The sequence below is a fragment of the Lagopus muta genome, chromosome 20 (assembly GCF_023343835.1).
Source record: "Lagopus muta isolate bLagMut1 chromosome 20, bLagMut1 primary, whole genome shotgun sequence".
Taxonomy (NCBI): Eukaryota; Metazoa; Chordata; class Aves; order Galliformes; family Phasianidae; genus Lagopus; species Lagopus muta.
The window spans coordinates 4,058,113-4,071,346 of record NC_064452.1 but is presented as its reverse complement, the minus strand read 5'-3'; the positions used below and the strand labels follow the sequence as shown (position 1 = coordinate 4,071,346).

At 54.7% G+C, this 13,234-nt stretch overlaps 2 protein-coding genes across 5 annotated transcripts in view; both read right to left on the bottom strand.

Annotated features, from left to right (window-relative positions):
* FAM222B (family with sequence similarity 222 member B) overlaps positions 1-5,704 on the bottom strand; it is a 28,489-nt gene extending 22,785 nt beyond the window's left edge. Inside the window, exon 1 of one of the 2 annotated variants that reach the window (XM_048967325.1) lies at positions 5,592-5,704. The gene's annotated coding sequence lies outside the window, so the exon portion shown is untranslated. The remainder of the gene's footprint in view (positions 1-5,591) is intronic. The other variant, XM_048967324.1, reaches the window with a different exon arrangement.
* Positions 5,705-5,920: 216 nt separating this feature from the next.
* Positions 5,921-10,984, bottom strand: ERAL1 (Era like 12S mitochondrial rRNA chaperone 1). 3 transcript variants are annotated; one of them, XR_007380785.1, is made up of 12 exons: positions 10,850-10,984; positions 10,544-10,672; positions 10,344-10,471; positions 10,175-10,252; positions 9,830-9,876; positions 9,405-9,466; positions 8,838-8,950; positions 8,329-8,718; positions 7,979-8,128; positions 7,617-7,697; positions 7,137-7,326; positions 5,921-7,052 (listed from the first exon to the last, which is right to left on the bottom strand). XR_007380785.1 is itself a non-coding variant. In XM_048967328.1 (11 exons), exons 1-11 carry the CDS (start codon positions 10,935-10,937, stop codon positions 7,204-7,206), a joined length of 1,389 nt encoding a protein of 462 aa, XP_048823285.1. In that variant the 5' UTR covers positions 10,938-10,984; the 3' UTR covers positions 5,921-7,203. The 3 variants fall into 3 exon arrangements, 2 of the variants coding, with proteins under 2 accessions (XP_048823285.1, XP_048823286.1); XM_048967328.1 differs by having other exon boundaries at positions 5,921-7,326; XM_048967329.1 differs by having other exon boundaries at positions 5,921-7,326; positions 7,979-8,125.
* Between the last annotated feature and the right edge of the window lie 2,250 nt (positions 10,985-13,234).

Sequence of the window (13,234 nt, the reverse complement as noted above, 5' to 3'; positions counted from 1 at the left end):
TGCCAATGGCATTTCACCAGCAAGAGATGCATTCTAACGCTCACACATCAGGAAAAGCAGAAGCCCACAGCAGCCCAGGGCCGGGGATCCTGCAGCACACCATCAGCAGAAGCACCCATCCCACAGGGCAACGCAGCCACAGCTGGGATAACACACTGCCAGGGATTGCCCCTCTGCCTCTGGAAGTCACTGAAAGGCAGGAAAGAAACGGCCCTCCTTCCCCCTGCCTGCTGGGTTTTATGCACTTTTGTTGGAAACGTTACATCAGGATAAAACCCAGCTTAATTGGCTCTTAAATAACTGAACAGCCACTTTAATTTTATTTCAGCAGCAATCGGTCATAAATCACGCCGCCCCAGCTCCAGCACGGGATGACAAGTAAATAGAGCAGAACATACCGAAGCAGAATCTGAACGCCGTGCACTGAAAGGTGATTTTTCTTAAACCTGTGCATCACCATTGAATGGGCATCACAAAGGCAGCAAGGCATCAATACCTGGAGCTCAAACCTGCCAGCTCTGCACGCTCCTTCGGCACCCCCCGATGAGCAGAGCCCAATAAGCAAGGATCTCTGTGAGGTGGAACTGCTGGGATTTAAGCACAGGTGCAATTTCCCCCGTGCACACTAGGTGGAAGTATGTAAAACCTTAATTTTGTTCCCTTCTTGACTTAAGTGGAAGTGGTTGAAGTGTATAACAGCACCTGTCACTGCTGGAGGAGTTTTTATTGCCCTTCATCTGTAACTTCTTTAATTGATGATCTGTAAGCAAGAAGATGCCCGGAACTATTAAACTGTGCTGTGCTGGAAATGAGTGGCAAACATGAAAAACCAGACATCAGAAATATTCACTGTATCATCATTCAGACTGATTTTAAAAACAAATTCCATTCCCAGAGCATTTAAACACTCAGTGCTAATGGCAGCCATCAAAGAAATGGAATTTGCATTTCAGAAACATTCAGGGTTATTTTCACGACTACCATCTCTAAAAATAACACCTCGTTAAACAGAAACAAGGGACAGGAAGGTGCAAAAGGCTTCAGAAACAAATTTCTAGCAAATATTGGGGGAAGCAGGAGGAGAAACAGCAGCATGGGGTCTTGCAAAGGGACGTAAGCACAGCTCAGAGCAGCAGAGCACCCAACCTGCCCGATTACATTACACAGAAGGCTCCTGGAATGTATGGTGGAAGTGCCTCGTTCCAAAAGAATCCATTTCTAAATTTAAATACCGACAGAAAATCCGGGATCGGGCCACACACAACCAGGAAAACGCCTTGGGAAGAGCTGCATCCTCTTCCTGCTCTGCCCTTCTCATGCATTGATTTTCCTCCACATTCATTCACAAATGCTCGGCACAGTAGCGAACCATTTAAAGTCAAAGGATGCAGGAATTACTGGCTCCGGGCAGAAGCCGAGGGCTTCCCTGCATCAGAATGGAGGTGGGGGCCAGGGGCCAGCCAGCAAACACCCGCATTTCCATCCCCTCAATGAGGCTGAAATGCTCGCCCTTATCCCCATAACGGCTCTTTGCTCACACAAGCACCAGGCTTTGTCCTCACAGTCCTGGTTTAAACTCAAGACAGGGGAGCAGAGGCTGATCGCAGCCAGCTCTGCTCTCCGGCAGTGTTTGTGCAGAGGATGCAGGGCAAGGCCCCACCTGTGCATCATGGCTGCTTCCAGCTCAGGGGGCCAAAAACTGCAAACAACAGCGATGGCATAAAAGGCTGAATGAAGATGAATGACTTCCCCGGATCGTGAAATGAGAAACTGGGCACCAAGGACCCCCATCCCCACCCTACCTGCAGGGAGGGATGAGCCCAGCACAGAAAAGGGCAGGCTGGTGGCTCTGCCACGCTGCAAGCTGAGCAAAAGACCAGCAAAAAGGGGAGGACAGGATGCACCAAGGAGATAGGGGCAGGAAATGCAACTAGCCCACAGCACTCAGCACCCACTTATGCAATGCTCTGAAACACACCGTTTTCCTCTCGCCCTGCCCTGTGGCTGCAATTCTTTCCTTTCTATCCACCGGCTGAGATGAAGTCACTGCGAAGGCAGAGTGGCTCCCATCTCAGTGCTGGGCATTAAGGACAGGGAGATGGCCAAAGGGTGAGGGGCAGCACTGCAGAACACTGCCTGCAGGATGCTCAGCACGGCATCACATCACCCATCCCTGCTTGCTCTCACATATTTCCCAGATCAGACACGATCAGAATCTGACCACAAACAACACACAGCTCAGTTGCTGCATGCATTCCCCACTCTTCACCCCAACACACACCTGTTGTACTCAGTGCCAGGCCAGGCCTCGTCCCACCCAAACACATCCATGGGATATTATGATTCCTGGGACCAAACATCACTGTTTTCTTCACCACCCCTGGGAATCGGAACTGATCTCCCAAGGCAGCGTCAACAAGTCCAGCGCTGGGAATAAACAAACTGAACATCGTTACTGAGCACAACAGGAGGACAATTAGCACAGAGTACAGAACGAGAGGGGGGTGTGAAGAGACAGAACGCACTGAATAGGGGTCTGTGGGGTCTATAAAGCTGGATCAACCACAGCCTGAAAAGGGTCTGTAGGCCTGGACCAACCACAGCACTGCTTTTCTTTTAATGCAGCTTCTCAGTGAGCTCCCACACGCTCCTAAGGCAATTATTTAACAGTTCCAGCCGTCTGTTCAATAAATCAAGCGAGTCAGGCTTTGGCTTTGCTCTCAGTGGTGTATTTAGTAATTCCATAAATCCCCGAATCCTGGAAATTACTGAGCTTTAGAGAAACACGAAATGGACATTACTTCATCACCCATCTCCATAAATCAGTGTGGGTCGGGGGCTGCAGATGAGGGTGCTGGTGGTGAGGGACACAATGTGCTCCCATCAGGCACCAACGCTGCTCCGGGGCTGTGGGGTGGGAGAAGCTGCCAGCAGCACCCATCTCCTGTCCTGTGCCCATCTGGGAGCAGCGTGGGGTCAAAAATGGGGAAGAAGACATGAAAATGGAGAATGGACGAGGCAGAGTGCAAAGCGTGGTGCTTAGGGCAAAAGGAGAAGTTCCCATCCCACGTCCAGGTGCACCGGCGTGTGATTTTACAGCTGTCTGCATTTCTGGACAACACAGCTTCTTTAGTTCTTGGGAGCAGCTCTGCTACCAGTCCCCAGGAGCAAAAGTAGATAAAATAGCCATCTATACGAGGACAACTTGAAACAAACACAAATAAGACTTAAATCAAGGCAAACACCCGAGCTCCAGAAAGCAAGGGATCAAAACCACCGTGCGATTAAGCAGCACGTGCCCGGTGCTAAGGGCACTCAGTTATTCACTCCAAGAACCCAGAGGATGAGAGGGGGTACGCTGGGTAAGGTCACCCTGTAACGTCAGCACCAAGGCAGAACTGAGCCTCGGAAGGGTTCCAGCACCTGCCTTTTCTTTCATCTCAGCACAAAATGAGATCCACTTCTTTACACTTCAAAAGCCGCGACGCGCGACAAATAAGATACAGGCTAAGCGAGAAGGCACAGAAAACACGCAGCATCTTCCAGCAATCATCTCCCCCGTGTCATCCGTTATGTCAGATCTATCTATTTTTACTTAATTCTCGTTCCATTGCTATGCATCCTTGCTCTCCAGGCCATCAGGCTGGGTTAGACTTGAACTCGACGCGGCTTCTTAAAATAGTTGAGAAATATCGCAAGTCTTCCCCGCAGCTCCATGCATTTACTTAAATGAATTCACTACTCCTCATGTTTCTAAACCTCTTTTCAGCATCAGCCCTTTCTGCTTTCATCAATTCAAGGAGCCTCCCGCGAGGATCAGTCCTCTGTGGCAGCACAATGCTGTCAGCCGGACTCACAGGAACGCTTTTCAGTCGTATTTTTAGAAGAGAAAGGAACGAGAGCCCACCGAATTTAATCCCTGATGGATTTTCCCACTACAGCCCGCTCCCCGCGTATCTGTGATGAGAAACTGCAAGCGCTCTTCAAGTTTGGGTGGAAAAAACCTGCTCAGAAACACGTACGGTGAAAGGGAAAAGCAGCTCCTGGGTTCCTATCTATCTCCCTGCTGCCCACGTAGGAGCAGCCGCAGGATTATCTCAGCCAGCTAGCCAACCAAAGCTCCTAGGGCACACGCTGTGCAGCCCAGCACCCGGTGGGACCGATTCCATCACAGTCACTGCGGTGCTCCAGCACTGACATCACTCGGGAACCTGAGCTCCTGTACTGAGAGGTGCTACCAAGGAAACAGAGAGCTGTGGTTTTGCCATCAAGAGATTAACTATTACGGTAAGAAGTTTTCCAACGCGTGTTTTCTTATGACTTCAGCCATGAGAAAAGGTGAAGAAATAATTAAGAACACCATAAAAAGCGAGTGCAACGCTCTGAACCAGCCCGTGCCGGATCCAGGCTGCATCTGCAGTTTATTCCCAACTTGTTCCCAGCAATTACAGGCAATGTCAGCAGGGTGACACGCACCCAGCAGCCCACACAGGTGCGCCGTGCGTGCTGCATCACCGACAGCCTCCAGCACTTCTCCCTGCCACAAGGCCGTTCTGACTTTATCTCCTCCCCCCTCCCCGTGCTTTGGCACGAGCACGTTTCCCGTGAAGGTGCTTTAAAATAAAAAGAAAAAAAAAAAGAAAAGAAAAAAAAAAAGAATCCTCTGGCAGGAAGCAGAGCGGCCAGCAGCGCCCTAACAATGGCTGCTGCAAAACCCTGCTGCTGGCTGGCGGGCAGCGGCTGCACAAAGGGCTCAAGGAGCCCCTCCAGCACAGCAGGGCGGCCCCATGGGGTGCAGGGGTTGGCGGGGGGCACCGTGTGGGATTCTCTCCATGCTGTGTGGGGCCAGCAGACAGAGGCACCTGGGCCTTCCCACCCTCACAGCCCCTCAGTACCCCCCGTGCTCCCTCAGCACCCCCTCCAGAGCCTCTCAGCATCCCCTGCGTGCCTTCAGGAGCCCCTTAAGAGCCCCTCAGCACTCCCAGTGCTCCCTCAGGAACCCCTCGGCACCCCATTCAGAGCCCCCAGCACCCCTTTTATCCCTTCAGGAGCCTCTCAAGAGCCCCTCAGCACCGTCTGTATTCTCTCAGCACCCCCCCACCCCACCCCTAAAACCCCCTGGATCCCCTCAGAAGCCCCTCAGCACCCCCTGCACGCCATTCAGAACCCCTCAGCACCCCCTGTATCCCTTCAGGAGCCCCTCAGCACCTTCTGTAACCCCTCAGGAAGCCCTTAACCCCCCACTGCCCTCCCAGCATCCCTAAAATCCCCCTCAGAAGCCCCCCAGCACCCCTCGTTCCCCCCTCAGCAGGCCCTACGAAGGCCCTCAGCTCGAACCAGGCCGCGGCCTCCAGGCCTCACCCTCACGGCCGGGCCTCACCCCGTCACCCAACCGCCTCAGAACCCGCGCGCGCTCTGTCGCGACCCTCCTTCTATCGCGACAGCGCCTGAGGGGCGGCGCCGGGCGGTGGGGAGATGAAGGGGGGAGGGGGGGTGCAGGGGGGGCCCGGGAAGGACAATGAGGGAAAGGATGACGAGACGGCGAGGATTTAACCCGGGTTAGGCTCCCGCCCCCGTCTCCCCGCACTCACTCTCGGTGCCCCTGCCCGGGCCTCATGGCGCCGCCGCCGCTGTGCCCGTGCCGGCCCCGCCGCTCCCCGCCCGCCCGCTCGCTCGCTCTACGCCGTGGTGGCTGCGCCAGCCGCTGCCGCGCATGCGCGTTGCCCGCCAACGGCCCGGCCCCGCCCCGCCCCCCGCGCACGCGGAGAAAGCGCCGCTGTTACGGCGCCCCCCTGCGGGCGCGAAGGGAAAAACCTCCGGGGGAGATTTAAGGGGGGGGGGGCGGCATCCCATCCCATCCCATCCCATCCCATCCCAACGCAGCCAACAGCGCTGAAACGAATGGAAACTTCTCATAACCGCCTCGCTTTATCTGCGCGATGGTTTTAATAGAACGGTGCTGGGTTTATTGCAAGGGACAGAAAAACAATACGTGGGTGAGATGGATTCACGGAATGGTGGTAAAGGGGTGGAGGAAAGCCAATGCTTGCTCCTTGGAGGATTTTTCAGGTGGATTTTGGGTGACCTGATGCTCCTGGTGTGGTAGTGGTGGCTCAGTGCAGGTTGGTAAAGCAGCCCCTTGCAGAGGGATGCTGAACCCTTGCTCAACAGGTTTAGGTTCCAGGCAGAAGCCCCCAGCAGCCCCCTTCCTCCAGCCCAGGGGCACACAGAGCTCCTTCCCAGAAACCACTGTAAATGCAATGCGGTGCTGCAGTACAGCCTCCTGAGACTGATCTCAAACCCCACCTGAGCTGTTCTTCTAATCACGAGCTTTCCTTCAGCTCTGCCCCTCTCCAGCTTTCTATCCTGGTGCAAAGAGTAACGGCTTTGTAGTAACGTTCCTGCAATAAACTATTCGAGTCCCTAAGAAAAGGGCTGCCATCTGTCTGTGTATGAAAAGCAAGCACCTACGCAAGGCTGCTCCGAGGAGTCTTCAGACCCAACCCCTCAGCTTTCATTCACCAGCTGAACTGCCAAATAGATGCAAAGGCAGGACCCCACCCAACACCAAAAACAAGATATGTACAGCACAGACCCTCCCTTGGCAATACTGGCTCCTCAGGCAGCTGTGCTCACACCCATGAACTTTTAACAGAGTACAGGGCAAGGAACACCACAAAAATGAGACCACTGTGTGGGCTGGGGGAGCCTCTGCCTCCTGCCTTACCACTGCTGGAATCACTCAGCCTTCAGAAGAGGTGATAGATGGGTGCTGATAATCCTTCATTGCAACCCTTTGCTAAAAGGCAGGAGATGTTCCCTCACACTTCAAAGAATCACAATATCCACCCTTCCCTCGTTCAGTCAGATTCTTGACTCAAGTCATTCTGGATTTCCAAGCATGAACATTTTCCAGCAAGGATGCAAGGCACAGCCTTGAAGAAGATGACAACTCTGCAAATGTGCTGGAACTGCACTGGGGGTGCTGTGATGTGCATCCCCAGGTTCCATACCGTAGGTCTGAAGATTTTATTACCATCTGGGCCATTCCCCTAAAGAATAATATATTCTACTTCAGCCCGCTATCTTGATTCCATCACCCTCTGTTCCTGAATTAAACGAAGGTGTTAAGATACCTGCAGCAGAAAACGGGACGAGTTTCTCCACATGAGCTCAGTGGCAGTCAAAACCTACACGAAGAGTTCAACTCTTCACCTCCACCTTGAGCTTCAGGTGGATATCACAGAGGAAAACGTTCATCAGGTCCTGCCCGGCCTCCTGGGCGATCCTGCTGATAACTGCACCTCTTCTTCCAATCAACATCAGCTGTATCAAAACCCAGACAGAACATCATCACGCTCAGCCTTTCTGTGGAGAGGAGTCATCCAAGAAAACAACAGTGCAGACATAGAAGGACACAGAACACAGCAGTCAGAGGTGTCCTACAACCAAGCTGTGGGAAACTCATAGTGAGGTACAAGCTGTTACCGACCAGAAACCAAGCTCTTCTCAACACAGAGCCCAGAGCCAGGGCACAGCATGTCTAATGCAGCAAGGACACACACGTGCTGGATACAGGGAATCTCCTTTCATGCTCCCCAGCTCTCTCCTCTTACCTTATGAGACTTTCTTGGGACCACAAGGTTCTGCACGATGACGAGCTCTCCGCTTGGCCCTTCCTCCCATAGCTCTGTCACCTGCAACAGAAGCACAGACTCAGCAGTTTGGCACAGCACCAAACAACTACGACTGCCACTCTTTCAGAGACAACAGCTCAGCACCCTGGCACAGCTGCATACCTGTAGACCCACTTAAAACACAAAAAGGGCCTCGCAGCTGACATGCAAGTCCCAAGCCAGGCCATGTGGCTTGTGAAGTCTCACGGGTCTCACAAACCCAGAGAGGGATTCTCATCACAAAGCCTGTTATTCCCAACACAGATAACTGGAAGGCAAGTCTGCTAGCACATGCCTCCTACCTGAGTCACACCATAGGGGACTTCCAGTGGCAGGTACTCCAGTATCTTCTCCCTGATGATATTATCACAGATCTCATGAGGTGACTGGCTGGTCAAGACCCTGCTGTGGAACTCCCACGGACCTGGCTTGGCTTGCATCAGGAGGTACTGCTGTCAGCACAAAACACATCACACCCCTCAGACAACACACTGCACACACTGACAGAGAACAGTTCCTCCAACGTGGGCCCATCCCAAGGGCAGCAGCTCTGCTGTTCCTCAAAGGAGGAGCAGCTCGGTGCGAAGCCCTGGGGTACCAGGCTGAATGCACAACAATTTCAGAGCATAACACAAGTTCAGACCATATTTACCTTCAGCGTATCCACTTCCTCTCCATTGAGAGCTGCCAGCATGAAGATATCCTGGAAATGTGGCCAACCTTTCCTGTTTTTCAGATCTCCATATTTGTAGGCCTTTTGCCCTTCTGCTTCTGTAACAAGACTGGACTCAGAAGCCTTCACAGCGCTGCTGTTATCCAAACTGGAGCCTTTCTGGGCTTTATTTGTTTCCAGCTGACAAAGGGACTCCTGAGCTCTGTTCTCAGGTGGAGGAGTCTGAGTCACTTTAAGAACAGTTTTTGCAGGAGAACTGGAATTACGTTCAAATTCAGACCCCACTTTCAGTTTCTTTCCATTCACAATTCCCTCTGTGAGCTCATTTACGAGTCCCAACAGGATGAACTTCTTCTTTAGCAGATCCACCTAATGTAAGAGAGGGGCAGCTGTCAGGAATTTATCCTGAACAAGACCAGCAACTGGGCCCTGGCTCTGGAGGAGCTGGAAGAATCACCCCAAAGTCAGCAGTGGGAAAACCAACTTACCTTGTTCAGAACCAGGACACTGGGAATCTGAGGAAACTGAGAAAGACATTTCAGCACCTCCAGGCTCAGAGAGTTTCGTGTCCAGTGGTCCGAGACGTCCACCAAAACCAGAACTGCCAGGAGAGAGCGAGGGGAAAATAATGAACCTACATTTCCCAAAGGTTCTTTCTAAGCTTCTCTGTAGGCTGTGTTTGAATCACTTCCCTCCTGCTGTTCCTCCTCTCACTTCTGCAGGGCAGTGTGCACGTGCAATCCAAAAATGGTGTTTCACATGAGAAAACAACAAACCCAGTTTACACTTGCTGTCCTACAAATATCACACATGCTAAAATGCAACATCCAAGGCCAAATATTCACCCAAGCTGCCTCCCTTTGCCATCAGGCAATTCTAAACCCCTCCCCCTGGTCAAGTAATTCCGTTCTTTCTATGCCCTTCTACCCCTGCTTCTTATTCACACTCCCAGGTCTGCGTTTAGTGCCCAGTAGCATATAGAGGTACTACAGCTGTAGGGTTATAAGTTTCTGTGGCAGATAAAGGGTTTGATGCAAAGGAAGTTGAGTGCCCACCTAGATCTGCATGCTTCATGCTGTCCCATGGGTCTGTCAGCATGGCCGCCTCTAGTTTATGCCTGAAAGGCAAACACAGGTGAGCATGCTAGGCTTGTGTTGGACCACAACAACCTTCCTTCCCCCTGCAGGTGCAGGAACAGCACTTTCCATCATCCCAGCTCACACAGAGCTGCCTTACAGGTTTATACCATCCTTCACTGCACACACACACACACACACAGAGTCAAACACAACAGGGCTCAAGGGATTCCCCAGGCTCTGGGTGTTACTGAAATATAAACAATTAAGAAGTCAAGAGATCGAAATGAGGCTAAAAATTTACATTCCTGCCACTTCTACAAATTCACATAGTGGAAATCACTTTGTGTTCGCTCAAACCTCTAGTGATAGAACCCCATCTCTCCCTACAGCAGCAGTGATACCTTTTGGCTTTCGTGGGACAAGTGAGACCAGGCGTGTCCAGAATGATCTAGAAAGAGGAAAAACACATTTCCTAAGTCCACGTGCAGTTTTAGCTCTGCCACTAACTTATATCAGCGTGATTAAACACCACCATAAGATAGAAATGAAAAAAAACATAGAATGGTTGGGTTGGAAGGGACCTCAGAGAGGATCCGATTCCAACCCCTGCCATGGCTTGGCTGTCACCCAGCAGCTCAGGCTGCCCAGGGCACCACGCAGCCCAGCCTCCGGCTCCTCCAGGGATGGGGATCCTGCACTTTGCTGCCCCTGGGACACAACACCATTTGTGTAGCCTGGAAGCTCACCAGCTGCGTGTCCTCATGCGTGATGACACCGCGTGCTTTGCATCGGGTTGTGTGCACTTTCTTCGAGACTGGGAAAACCTTTAAGAAATTGAAAGGATCTCACAGCCACTACAGTTAAAAAATACAGGTGATCAAATAGCCCTAACTCGGTGATTTGTGGCAGTTTTACCTTTCTGCCCAAGAGCTGATTGGAAAGCGTGGACTTGCCGGCGTTGGGTGCTCCGATGATGGCGATTCTCAGCACTTTGGGCTCCGGGGGCTGGTCAGGGCGGCCCCGCACCATGCGGGCCTGCTTCTCTGCGGGGGGAGAAGGCGCTCACACGGTGCCCTTACCCCGCGGTGGGGCCGGGGGCCGCAGGCTGCGCTCACCTCTGCTGGTGGCCACGGGCGGCGGGTGCCGGCCCAGGGCCGGGGTTGGCCGCTCGCCGGGGAGGCCCAGGATGTGGCCCAGCGCCGAACCGCTCCCGCTGCAGCGGGCGCAGCTCTCCAGGAGGATCGCTGAAACGGTGTAAAACCTGCGAAACCGCCCCGAAACCGAGACGGCCCCGTCCTCCCACCTCGCAGCTACCGCACGGCCCTTCCCCTACCCTCTGGGTTCGGCCCGGCCCGCCCTCACGTCCCCCAGACTCCGGCCTCCCCAGAGCGAGGTTCCCGGCCTGGCTCCAGCCGCCCCACCTGCACGCCGTGACGGCGGACCGGCCGAACCGGCCCTGAGGGCCCAGAGTAGGCCCCGCGCCACCGCCGCAGTCATGGGCGCCGCCATGTTGTCCCGCCGCGGGGCAGGCCGGGAGCGCGAGCGGCGGCCGCTCCTACTGGAGGAGAAGGCGGGGGGAGCATAGAGAGGAGGGAGACGGGGTTAGGGCGCCGACCTACGCAGTGATGGATGTAGCGCCCCCTGCCGGCCGCGCTGCGTGGCGCCCATCAGTGCGGGCGGCGGTGCAGCGTAGTGTGCCCAGTGTGCCCAGTGTGCCCAGTGCTCCCAGTGTGCCCAATGCTCCCAGTGCTCCCAGTGTGCCCAGTGTGCCCAGTGTGCCCAGTGCTCCCAGTGTGCCCAGTGCTCCCAGTGCTCCCAGTGCTCCCAGTGTGCCCAGTGCGCCCAGTGTGCCCAGTGCTCCCAGTGCTCCCAGTGTGCCCAGTGTGCCCAGTGCTCCCAGTGTGCCCACTGTGCCCAGTACACCTCAGTGCTCTCACTGCCCTCAGTGCTCCCAGCCTGTCCAGCGCTTCTGGTTCTTCCAGCTTTCCCAGTGCCCACAGTGTGCATAGTCCCACCAGTGCCCCCAGGGCACACACTGCTCCCAGTGCTCCCAGTGTCTCCCGCAGCCCACCCCCGTGCTCCCTCTGTGCTCCGTGTCCTCTGCAATTCACCCCGCTGTTCCCCACAATGCTCCCCAGCCCATCCCAGTGCCCCCCATGCCCCTCAGTGCTCCCCACTGATCCCTATGCAATCCCCCCCAGTGCTCCTTTAGTGCCCCACACCCCTCACAGCACCATTAACTGCCCCAGTCCGTACCTCCCCCACACCCCAACGTTGATCCCCCCCACACACAAGGGAAGGAGCCACCATCTCTGTGCCATCTCTGATTTTATTGAATCCACACCACCACCCCACACTGACCCACACCAGCCCACACCAATCCATGCCACGCTGCGTGCCTGGCTGTCAGCAGAACCATTACCATTACTAAACTCAGTAATGGTAACGGTTTCCCTGCCAGCCATGTGTCCTTGGCTGCATTCATTCCTCAGGGCGCCCCATAACCCCCCTGTGCCCCACAGTGCAGTCCCACGGAGCAGCTCTCAGGGCCGGGTGCAGCCCAGGGGAGTACATCATCTATACTGTAGTGTCTTATAGTGAACTTACAGTATATGATGATATCCAGCCCAGGGCGGCAGGCAGCGTGATGAGAAGCACCTAAACAAAAGGAGAGCATCGTTAGTGTCACCTCGTCCCCAAAGTGCCACCACCACCCCGCTGCGTCCCCATAGGCAGCACCCACCTCTCGGGGTGACCCCGCTGCTTTGTGGGGTGCTGCTGCTGCACCCACTTTATAAATCCTGCACAGCCTCATCTGCATATCTCAAATCTGCACAGCACAGCTGGTGTGGCCCTGTAACCCCTTCGTGTCTGGGAGGGTGGGGGGTGAAAGGGAGGACACCAGCCTCCAGCTCTGTGCCATCCCACAAAGCTCTGCCTGTGGGGGACACGAGGACAGGGGGGTGCCAGGGGCCAGGGGCCACCCCCTTGCTGGATCACCCCCAGTCCTTCATCCCAGACTGGGAGCTGCCCATGGCAAACTGGTGCCCAATGTGTCCCTGTGTCACATATGCAACCCCAAAGGACGGATCCATGCGTCCCCACGAGGGTTGTGTCACCTCATTGTGTGTGACTGTGGCCATTCATGGCCTCTGGCCGTGTGTGTCCCCAAACAGCCACAGTGCCTGGCTGCGTGTGCCTGTGTGTGACTCTGCCCATACGTGTCCCCAGCCCTGTGTGTCCCCCCAAGGGTCACATCCTGCAGCCAGCGCCATGCCATTGTGCTATTTGTGCTGGCAGGGACACGGTGGCATTCCTGGAAGCCACCTGCAGGGATATGATAAGTCCCCACCAGGGCTGTGTGCTTGGAGACCCAGATAAGCAGCACTGGGTGGCTGCTGCAGACCCTGCAATGGGGTGCAAGGTGTTCCTAGCCCTGCTGTCCCCTCTGTGTGACAGGGGCAGCATGGCCAGACCCTGGCAGGAGGTGGCACAGCTGCCAGCAGCAGTGTGTCCCCAGCAACATGAGGACACCAGAACCTAGGGACGACAGTTTCCTGCTCCCTTTGGACCTTGTTGTGACGTGAGTGCCCCCAGACAGCAGCACAAGCAGCCAGCGCCCAGAGCAGGGACTCTGTCAAAGTGTCTCCCAGTGTCCCCATCCCTGCTGCTCACTCAGCTGTGCTCCACATCTGTGCACTGCCAAGCGTGCGGCCAACCAGGACAGCACTGCAGAGCAGCTATGGGGGCTTTGGTATTGCAGCCCCCCTCCGCCAATGCTGCAGGGCTGTGTGTGGCTGTAGATA

Excerpts from the sequence above, each read along its gene's own strand:
- ERAL1 (XM_048967328.1), bottom strand. The coding sequence starts at position 10,937 with ATGGCGGCGCCCATGACTGCGGCGGTGGCGCGGGGCCTACTCTGGGCC. Across the intron at positions 9,467-9,829 it reads TGTCCCACGAAAGCCAAAAG|GCATAAACTAGAGGCGGCCA; the intron begins GTATCACTGCTG and ends TTTGCCTTTCAG. Across the intron at positions 8,719-8,837 it reads GTGTCCTGGTTCTGAACAAG|GTGGATCTGCTAAAGAAGAA; the intron begins GTAAGTTGGTTT and ends CTCTTACATTAG.